Source organism: Oncorhynchus nerka, linkage group LG3, assembly GCF_034236695.1.
Source record: "Oncorhynchus nerka isolate Pitt River linkage group LG3, Oner_Uvic_2.0, whole genome shotgun sequence".
In the NCBI taxonomy this organism is placed as follows: domain Eukaryota; kingdom Metazoa; phylum Chordata; class Actinopteri; order Salmoniformes; family Salmonidae; genus Oncorhynchus; species Oncorhynchus nerka.
The window spans coordinates 73,966,394-73,978,190 of record NC_088398.1 but is presented as its reverse complement, the minus strand read 5'-3'; the positions used below and the strand labels follow the sequence as shown (position 1 = coordinate 73,978,190).

The 11,797-nt window shown below is 40.9% G+C and overlaps 1 protein-coding gene across 1 annotated transcript in view; it reads left to right on the top strand.

The window, feature by feature from the left end:
- The first annotated feature begins 658 nt into the window (after nt 1-658).
- The window catches only part of LOC115121723 (amine oxidase [flavin-containing]), a 95,862-nt gene continuing 84,723 nt past the window's right edge, over nt 659-11,797 (top strand). Inside the window, exon 1 of the mRNA XM_065015728.1 lies at nt 659-817. Within this exon, the coding sequence (XP_064871800.1) occupies nt 766-817 (52 nt within the window). The 5' untranslated portion in view covers nt 659-765. The remainder of the gene's footprint in view (nt 818-11,797) is intronic.

The window sequence follows — 11,797 nt, the reverse complement described above, 5'->3', positions numbered from 1 at the left end:
TCTGTCTGTCTGTCTGTCTGTCTGTCTGTCTGTACAATGTCCAAATCATATCTGAGCAACTAACCGATCGCTGCAGCTGTACATAGTCTATCGGTAAATAGCCCACCCATTTTTACCTACCTCATCCCCATAATGTTTTTATTTATTTACTTTTCTGCTCTTTTGCACACCAATATCTCTACCTGTACATGACCATCTGATCATTTATCACTCCAGTGTTAATCTGCAAAATTGTAATTATTCGCCTACCTCCTCATGCCTTTTGAACACAATGTATATAGACTCCCCTTTTTTTTCTACTGTGTTATTGATTGTTAATTGTTTACTCCATGTGTAACTCTGTGTTGTCTGTTCACACTGCTATGCTTTATCTTGGCCAGGTCGCAGTTGCAAATGAGAACTTGTTCTCAACTAGCCTACCTGGTTAAATAAAGGTGAAATATATATTTATTTATTTTAAATAAAAAAAATATCATACAGTAAGTAGAAGCCTATTGTTTTATTGGAGGCAATGAGCGGTTTCTTTCTAGGACAAGGAGCAATGATTGTGCCTCTCACCTGTCATATCACCACAGAATCATGCAGAGTAGGCTACAACCCGTAGGCGGAGTCGGTTAAATTGGGCCTGTCTCCGCCGCTTTTAATACAGATGCGATCCTCTGTCCTCGTGGCGTTTAGCACCACCGAGCAAGGCGAGCGAACGGCAGGGTTGGTAGAGAGCGAGAGATAGACAGTGTGAGAAAGAGAGAGCGGCATAACAACACCATGACAGCACAGAACACATACGACGTTATAGTTATTGGAGGAGGAATATCAGGTACGTGCAATTTAAAGGAACGCTTCCAAAGATTTTGCTGCATTTAGCAAATAGACTAGTGGAAATATTACAATAGTACGCGAGACAGGGAATTGAAAGCAACTCAGGGTGATATTGCACGAATCTCAGCCACTTCGCTTTATGTAAGTAGCCAACTGTTGCATAGACATATTTTCAACATTGTAGCCTGAAACGAAACGTGCGCTGTTATTGTAATGCAATATAGGCTGCAATAACCATGCTCTGTTTTTGATTCAAAGTTGAATAGGCGTTGTGCTTATTATGGACTTACTGTGCAGTTTCAGTTCATTTGCTTTGCACATAGACAATCTCCTCCGTGATGCTGAATCCCCTGATAAAATGTCGCCTTATAGGAAGTAGTGTTCAAATGCAACATATTGGACCACAATATTATAATATAATATTGCTCTATTATAAACTATATTGCTTACAATACAACAACTGGCTTATCTTTGTACGTGCTATTTTTTTGTTGTTTTATGCACATGAACATGAAATTGGCAAGGGATCATCAACTAGATTCAGTCACGGTCTGATTTGTTCTTGCGAGGATGGTCAGGAAGCTGGAACTAATCCTCTAATCGTTTGTTGACGGCAAATTGACTGCAAGAAGCCCAAACATATATAATATGTGAATAGCGGTTAAGAGCGTTGGGCCAGTAACTGAAAGGTTGCTGGTTAGAATAGCTGAGCCGATTTGGTTAAAACAATCCGTCGATATGCGCTAGAGTAACCCACATTTCTCCTGCAAATCGCTCTGGATAAGAGCGTCAGCTAAAATGTAAATGTAAAACAGAATCAATTCAAAAACTTGTTTACATTTGTAGACGATCACATATACAGTATCCTTATATTATAGGTGGGAATACTTTGGAACAGATTTCACATATTGAAATCACTTGGAGTTGATTTGCTGGTGTTTTTACAGTCTTAAATCGAACAATAAAAAATAAAAAAATGTGCTCAGAACTTGGGGGGAAATATAATCGCCCACGGGCTGCCAGTTGGGGAACCCCGCAGTAGGCTATAGGCGGACATTCATCTTACCGACTAAGGTTGCTGTAATTCTACATATTACAGACACAAACTTCAAAAATCATACCTTACCTTATTCTAATGATCTCACCTCAAACAAACGGCTATCTCGTAGGCTATTTGAGGCAGGAGGGGAATAGCCTTGTTATGCAACAGGTGGAACTCTCATGTCAGCATTTAACACAACTAGTAGTCACAGTTTGTCTGATATGTCATTCCCTGGGATGTCATTTGAGTTGCTGATGAAGTTTCATCTCATCTGAAACATAAAGCTGTGTCCTGATTTGAAAGTCTGACTATCCCCACATTTTACACACAGCTGAGTTGTGTGGCATTTTTTTTGTCCGTGTGCAAATTACTGTATGGGGGTAGACTCATACAGGGCTGGACACTCTCATAAGAAATTAAGGATCCCTTAGAAAAGGTTTAAGCGTCTGGTAAAAATAGTGAGAATAGGCTACTGTACAGATCTGTCCCATGACATATAGTTAGTTCTCTGTGGCTGTGTTTACAGGCAATTCTTTTTTTTCACACTAATTTGTCTTTTGACCAGTCAGATCAGCTCTGAAAAAGATATGATGTGAAAGATCTTATGTGATTGGTCAAAATACCAATTCATGAAAAAATCTATTAGAATTGGACTGCCTGTGTAAACTCAGCCTATTGCAGCTTGAGGTTGGGTCTCCTCCCTCATGAAATATGTTGGATTAGAGCGTGTCAAATGTTATTGCCAATGGCCGCTCAAGCCATGAACTTTCTAATGACTATCCAGCTCATGTTGTTGTGATGTTGTTTTGTCTAAATTGCAAGTCTTTCTGTTGCTTCAAACATTTTGAGATTCTTTATGTAATGATTAGCGCTATGAAAGTTGAATACATTATTATTACTATTATTATTATTAAAACAGGGTGGAAAAGAATGCTTATGTTAACAGAAATACTGAATGTCTACATCCTATGGCTGAATCAATGTCTCTAGTCATGTCTGAACTCCAGACAGTATTTGTTTTTGAGACAGGGAATCATTTAGTTGCAAATCATCCATCATAATCTGTTGGGGATCATGTCAGCTTTGGCACTGATCATATACAGCCTCCGGTGTTTCCTAATGTCACTCAGTGGGTGTTTTAGATGTAGAAATATAATTTATAGAACGGATTCCCATTCAAGAGTATTTTGTGACGGTTGAACACATTCTATTTCTATAGTTGTAGAAGAGTGGTGAGGTAATAAATAGTAAGCTAACTCTTCTTTCCTGGAGACATCAATAATTATATAATATATGCGATTTAGCAGGCATTTTTATCCTAAGCAACTTACAGTCATGTGTGCATCATTTTTTACGTACAGTGCAGTGAAAAAGTATTTGTCCCCTTACTGATTTTCTCTATTTTTCCATATTTTGGATACGGAATGTTATCAAATCGTCAACCAATACCAAATATTAGAAAAAGGGACCCTACGTTTACAACAAAAAAATATATACAGTGGGGAGAACAAGTATTTGATACACTGCCGATTTTGCAGGTTTTCCTACTTACAAAGCATGTAGAGGTCTGTAATTGTTATCATAGGTACACTTCAACTGTGAAGTGTGAAGTTTTTCTGAATCCAAAAAATCACATTGTATGATTTTTAAGTAATTCATTTGCATTTTATTGCATGACATAAGTATTTGATCACCTACCAACCAGTAAGAATTCCAGCTCTCACGGACCTGTTCGTTTTTCTTTAAGAAGCCCACCTGTTCTCCACTCATTACCTGTATTAACTGCACCTGTTTGAACTCGTTACCTGTATAAAAGATACCTGTCCACACATTCAATCAAACAGACTCCAACCTCTCCACAATGGCCAAGACCAGAGAGCTGTGTAAGGACATCAGGGATAAAATTGTAGACCTGCACAAGGCTGGGATGGGCTACAGGACAATAGGCAAGCAGCTTGGTGAGAAGGCAACTGTTGGCGCAATTATTAGAAAATGAAAGAAGTTCAAGATGACGGTCAATCACCCTTGCTCTGGGGCTCCATACAAGATCTCACCTCGTGGGGCATCAATGATCATGAGGAAGGTGAGGGATCAGCCCAGAACTACACGGCAGGACCTGGTCAATGACCTGAAGAGAGCTGGGACCACAGTCTCAAAGAAAACCATTAGTAACACACTACGCCGTCATGGATTGAAATCCTGCAGCGCACGCAAGGTCCCCCTGCCAATGACCATCTGGATGATCCAGAGGAGGAATGGGAGAAGGTCATGTGGTCTGATGAGACAAAAATAGAGCTTTTTGGTCTAAACTCCACTCGCCGTGTTTGGAGGAAGAAGAAGGATGAGTACAACCCCAAGAACACCATCCCAACCGTGAAGCATGGAGGTGGAAACATCATTCTTTGGGGATGCTTTTCTGAAAAGGGGACAGGACGACTGCACCGTATTGAGGGGAGGATAGATGGGGCCATGTATCGTGAGATCTTGGCCAACAACCTCCTTCCCTCAGTAAGAGCATTGAAGATGGGTCATGGCTGGGTCTTCCAGCATGACAACGACCCGAAACACACAGCTAGGGCAACTAAGGAGTGGCTCCGTAAGAAGCATCTCAAGGTCCTGGAGTCGCCTAGCCAGTCTCCAGACCTGAACCCAATAGAAATTATTTGGAGGGAGCTGAAAGTCCGTATTGCCCAGCGACAGCCCCGAAACCTTTCTGCTCACTCTTGCATGCAGAGCTGCTTTAACTCAGCAACATTTGTGGATTTTCAAGCATATGCAAAAGCAGATATAGTATTTTCTCCCTTTTTATAATTTTATCACAGCACTGTATGGGTATTGAAAGCAATATCCTGGTGTTGCAAGAGCCAAAGCTGAGCCATGCTCTACCAACTGAGCTAAAGAGGACCGCATGAGGTGTCAAATGTTGTGGTTGAGGAAGTGTCACACTGGGCTACTACAGCAGTTGACAAGAGGGACCTGTGTAGAACTCTGCACCCAAAGACTGTTTCTATGAGAAGAACTCAGAGTTGAGCTTGACCACTAATCCTTGGTACTAACCACATATCTATATTTTACTGTATTAATTCCTGTATTAAGACAAAACCCTGCACACTGCTCTGTCTAGTTCTAAGAGTAAAACATCCTGGTGATATTTGATTAATGTGCTTAAACTGGCACGTTTGGGTGATGCAACCATCATCAGGGTCTGTATAACTCTTCCTCGGCCCGCTCTGAATGATACGGCTGGGACTCGTCCAAAGTCCCACTTCCTGATTTCATAACTTCTGTCTTGAGCTCAGTCCAGTTGCGTACAGTCCAGCTCCAGTACGGAATATAATTAGAATACAATACAATATAATAGAAATATAAATCCTTAATTGTCTACACTGTGGTGAAATTAACCACGATCCTGTTCGAGGCTCGACGATCAGGAGACGGAAATGTTGACTCCCGATCCCTTTAAAATACCACACAGTGTCAGTCATCTCCACTGCAGCAGCTCACTACGCAAGAGCTGGTTGATGAAGATAGGGTATGCATAGAAGTAGAATGATCTTCTATTTCAAATCAAATTGTATTTGTCACATGCGCCGAATACAACAGGTGTAGACCTTACAGTGAAATGCTGAATACAACAGGTGTACTTACAGTGAAATGCTGAATACAACAGGTGTACTTACAGTGAAATGCTGAATACAACAGGTGTAGACCTTACAGTGAAATGCTGAATACAACAGGTGTAGACCTTACAGTGAAATGCTGAATACAACAGGTGTACTTACAGTGAAATGCTGAATACAACAGGTGTAGACCTTACAGTGAAATGCTGAATACAACAGGTGTAGACCTTACAGTGAAATGCTGAATACAACAGGTGTACTTACAGTGAAATGCTGAATACAACAGGTGTAGACCTTACAGTGAAATGCTGAATACAACAGGTGTACTTACAGTGAAATGCTGAATACAACAGGTGTAGACCTTACAGTGAAATGCTGAATACAACAGGTGTACTTACAGTGAAATGCTGAATACAACAGGTGTAGACCTTACAGTGAAATGCTGAATACAACAGGTGTACTTACAGTGAAATGCTGAATACAACAGGTGTAGATCGTACAGTGAAATGCTGAATACAACAGGTGTAGATCGTACAGTGAAATGCTGAATACAACAGGTGTAGATCGTACAGTGAAATGCTGAATACAACAGGTGTAGATCGTACAGTGAAATGCTGAATACAACAGGTGTAGATCGTACAGTGAAATGCTGAATACAACAGGTGTAGATCGTACAGTGAAATGCTGAATACAACAGGTGTAGATCGTACAGTGAAATGCTGAATACAACAGGTGTAGATCGTACAGTGAAATGCTGAATACAACAGGTGTAGATCGTACAGTGAAATGCTGAATACAACAGGTGTAGATCGTACAGTGAAATGCTGAATACAACAGGTGTAGATCGTACAGTGAAATGCTGAATACAACAGGTGTAGATCGTACAGTGAAATGCTGAATACAACAGGTGTAGATCGTACAGTGAAATGCTGAATACAACAGGTGTAGATCGTACAGTGAAATGCTGAATACAACAGGTGTACTTACAGTGAAATGCTGAATACAACAGGTGTAGACCTTACAGTGAAATGCTGAATACAACAGGTGTACTTACAGTGAAATGCTGAATACAACAGGTGTAGATCGTACAGTGAAATGCTGAATACAACAGGTGTAGATCGTACAGTGAAATGCTGAATACAACAGGTGTAGATCGTACAGTGAAATGCTGAATACAACAGGTGTAGATCGTACAGTGAAATGCTGAATACAACAGGTGTAGATCGTACAGTGAAATGCTGAATACAACAGGTGTAGATCGTACAGTGAAATGCTGAATACAACAGGTGTAGATCGTACAGTGAAATGCTGAATACAACAGGTGTAGATCGTACAGTGAAATGCTGAATACAACAGGTGTAGATCGTACAGTGAAATGCTGAATACAACAGGTGTAGATCGTACAGTGAAATGCTGAATACAACAGGTGTAGATCGTACAGTGAAATGCTGAATACAACAGGTGTAGATCGTACAGTGAAATGCTGAATACAACAGGTGTAGATCGTACAGTGAAATGCTGAATACAACAGGTGTAGATCGTACAGTGAAATGCTTACTTATGAGCCCCTAACCAACAATGCAGTAAAAAAATACAGATAAGAATAAGAAATAAAAGTAACAAGTAATTAAAGAGCAACAGTAAAATAACAATATTGAGACTATATATCAAATCAAATCAAATCAAATTTTATTTGTCACATACACATGGTTAGCAGATGTTAATGCGAGTGTAGCGAAATGCTTGTGCTTCTAGTTCCGACAATGCAGTGATAACCAACAAGTAATCTAACTAACAATTCCAAAACTACTGTCTTATACACAGTGTAAGGGGATAAGGAATATGTACATAAGGATATATGAATGAGTGATGGTACAGAGCAGCATACAGTAGATGGTATCGAGTACAGTATATACATATGAGATGAGTATGTAAACAAAGTGGCATAGTTAAAGTGGCTAGTGATACATGTATTACATAAGGATGCAGTCGATGATGTAGAGTACAGTATATACGTATGCATATGAGATGAATAATGTAGGGTAAGTAACATTATATAAGGTAGCATTGTTTAAAGTGGCTAGTGATATATTTACATCATTTCCCATCAATTCCCATTATTAAAGTGGCTGGAGTTGGGTCAGTGTCAATGACAGTGTGTTGGCAGCAGCCACTCAATGTTAGTGGTGGCTGTTTAACCGGTACAGAGTCAATGTGATGGGGCACTGATTAGTTGAGGTAATATGTACATGTAGGTAGAGTTATTAAAGTGACTATGCATAGATGATAACGACAGAGAGTAGCAGTGGTGTAAAAGGTGGGGGTGCAAATAGTTCAACAATACAGTTTAAAAAAGAGATAAGAATAAGAAATAAAAGTAACAAGTAATTATAGAGCAGCAGTACAATAACAATAGCGAGGCTAAATACAGGGTAGCGTAGCAGTTTTTCTGTAGGGGAGCAGAGCTGCATTTACATGCAATTGTTCTCCAATACAATTTGACCTTATTCTGTCTTTCTGGTACTCCTATAAGTCTTTAGCCAGAATGTTCTGGCTTAGAGCTTATCCTGTATAAACATTGGTACTGAATGGCTCATCTTGTTATTGTTCTGGATAAAAGCTTTCACATCGCTGTCTGTCTGACTGTCTTGTCTGTTTGTTGGTCGGTCGATAGGTTGGTCGGTTCCTGTGTTTTACTTGTATTTTTATTTCACCTTTATTTAACAAGGTAGGCTAGTTTAGAACAAGTTCTCATTTACAATTGTCACCTGGCCAAGATAAAGCAAAGCAGTGCGACATATACAACAACACAGAGAATTACACATAGAATAAACAAACATACAGTCAATAATACAGTAGAAAAAAAGTATATATACAGTGTGTGCAAATGAGGTAAGATAAGGGAGGTAAGGCAATAAATAGGCCATGGTGGCGAAGTAATTATAATATACCAATTAAACACTGGAGTGATTGATGTTCAGAAGATGAATGTGCAAGTAGAGATACTGGGGTGCAAAGGAGCAAGATAAATAAATAAATACAGTATGGGGATGAGGTAGTTGGATGGGCTATTTACCAATGGGCTATGTACAGGTGCAGTGATATGTGAGCTGCTCTGACAACTGGTGCTTAAAGCTAGTGAGGGAGATATGAGTCTCCAGCTTCAGTGATTTTTGCAGTTCGTTCCAGTCATTGGCAGCAGAGAACTGGAAGGAAAGGCGACCAAAGGAGGAATTGGCTTTGGGAGTGACTAGTGAGATATACCTGCTGGAGCGCGTGCTGCTATGGTGACCAGTGAGCTGAGATAAGGCAGGGCTTTACCTCGCAGAGACTTGTAGATGACCTGGAGCCAGTGGGTTTGGCGACAAGTATGAAGCGAGGGCCAGCCAACATTCACATAATGAACCACATACGTTTTTTTTCAGATTCGATATCATCAGTGTGCCATATTACAGGTTACTTTATCAGTTCCAGCTGTTGAATGTTGTATCACAGATGTAATTTTGGCCTGTCTGTGAATTACTATGATTTATGATTGAGAAATGAATTCCATAGAGAGAGTTCCAGAACAGATTTTGAGTTCTGAGGAATAAGCCAGGTTTCCTCACTCCTGTGAGTCTTCCCAATGACGTTGTTTTCATGGAAGAAATACATATTTCTCAATTACTCCTTTGTGTTTATAAAAGCATGTGACAGACATGCAAGTTGATGTTACTACAAATTTGCACATGATTAGAAGTGTGTTCATCTTTTCTCCTCTCTCTCTCTGCTTCCTTCTCTCTCAATTCCTGTTTCTCCCTCTCTCTCCTCACTCTCTCTCTCTGTCACACTAGGTCAAGGTTTAAATTGCTCTATTTATCTGAGCTGTTCCTCTTTTAGAAGGTGACAATGAGGTCCACTTATGACAATCACTGTCTCTAATCAAAGGAGAGAGATTTGGAGGGAGGTGTTCTTATGTACTGAGCAGTGGAGAGCTGAGTTCTTCTGGCTGCAAATGCAATTGTCATCTGCCAGCCTTCACCCAGCCACCAGCCCATTGGTCCCCAGGGGAGCTAGCAACAGCAGCAGCACATTCCTAGAGAACTGTTACTAAACCAATGGCACAGGAGAGGGAAAGGAACAATAGAAGAAGTGGAGAATAATCCTACTGAGCGAGAAAGGGAGGAACTTAGTTTGAGAAAGCAAGAGGGGGAAGAGAGGTAAAGAAAAGGGAGATATAGGAAGGGTAACCCACTGAAACCACTTTCTACTATAAGCAAACAAGTTAATAACTTTTGACAACCGACTGTGGTAGGTCAGGCTATCATTCACTATGCATCTCGAAGTAGGAATGCTGATCTAGGATCAGGTCCTCCTCGTCCATGTAATCTTATAAATTATGATCTAAAAGGCAAAACTGTTCCTAGACCAGCACTCCTACTCTTTATGCTTTATATAGGCCCAGGACTCCAAACAGCCCCAGAAGATTTTACTGGCTAGCTTTGACTGGGCCGTTGACTAAGGGCCAGAAGTTTCTAGAAAGTGGCTGGATTCCACTTCTGCTGAACCTTTCCCCTGGAACGTTGGTGTTAAAGTTAAGTAGGTATGTAATTGCATCACGCTTAATGGAAATCCTGGGTCAAGACACAGTAGATGTTTCTAAAGGCCTCCAGTTTGCCTTTTGTATTGATGTTAGTGGAGGCAGAGAGCCCTGGGATCAGTGTACTGTGTAACACGGATAAATGTGTTGTAGTGCTGTACTGTTTATACGGTCTTCGATTTGGAACAAATGTTCAGGGGCTTCAGGGCCTAAAGCAATGAAGGTTGGGGAGAGGTAGTGCGTGTCTGTGTGTGCTCCATTTGTGTGTCTTGATTCCTTGTCGGACTTGCTTAAGAGCATTGGTATTTAGGAATCTGGAAGAAAGCCAGGGAAAACAATACCACCAGCGTGCACACGCACGCACACACACACTCTCTAACTTTCACCTAAGAACTGGGCTGGGCTTAGTGGCCTGTAGCTGCCATGCAGCCAATGGTTATAATTAGGGATGGATATAAAGCTAGCCCGAGGCTAGTACTTTTGAGACTTGGCTAGTAGAACATTTTCCCAACTAGCCTGATAGGCCAGTAAAATGTGGTTATTTTCAAACATCGCATGACACATCATTTGGACTTGAATGTTAACCGGGCTAGTATAAATCTACTAGCCCTGCTGGCCAGTGCCCAAAACCCTTTAATTCAGTTCAACCTCTCTTTCGTATCGTCTGAGATCGTATCGTCTGAGATCTGAGATCTCCAAAGATTGGAAAGCTGCTGCGATCATCCCCCTCTTCAAAGGGGGAGACACTCTAGAATCAAATCAAATCAAATGTATTTATATAGCCCTTCTTACATCAGCTGATATCTCAAAGTGCTGTAGAGAAACCCAGCCTAAAACCCCAAACAGTAAGCAATGCAGGTGTAGAAGCACAAACTGCTACAGACCTATATCTATCCTACCCTGCCTTTCTAAGGTCTTCGAAAGCCAAGTTAACAAAAAGATCACCAACCATTTTGAATCCCACCGTACCTTCCTTCACTATGCAATCTGGTTTCAGAGCTGGTCATGGGTGCACCTCAGCCACGCTCAAGGTCCTAAACGATATCATAACCACAATCGATAAGAGACAATACTGTGCAGCCGTATTCATTGACCTGGCCAAGGCTTTCGACTCTGTCAATCACAACATTCTTATCGGCAGACTCAACAGCCTTGGTTTCTCAAATGATTGCCTCGCCTGGTTCACCAACTACTTCTCAGACAGAGTTCAACTCTTTTCTCTGTATACATCAATGATGTCACTCTTGCTGCTGGTGATTCTCTGATCCACCTCTACACAGACGACACCATTTTGTATACTTCTGGCCCTTCTTTGGACACTGTGTTAACTAACCTCCAGACGAGCTTCAATGTCATTACAACTCTCGTTCCGTGGTCTCCAACTGCTTTTAAATGCAAGTAAAACTAAATGCATGCTCTTCAACTGATCGCTGCCCATACCTGCCCACCTGTCCAGCTTCGCTACTCTGGATTGTTCTGACTTAGAATATATGGACCACTACAAATACCTAGGTGTCTGGTTAGACTGTAAACTCTCGTTCCAGACTCACATGAAGCATCTCCAATCCAAAATTAAATCTAGAATCAGCTTCCTATTTCACAACAAAGCACCCTTCACTCATGCTGCCAAACATACCCTCGTAAAACTGACTATCCTACCGATCCTTGACTTCGGTGATGTCATTTACAAAATAGCCTCCAACACTTGACTCAGCAAATTGGATGTAATCTATCACA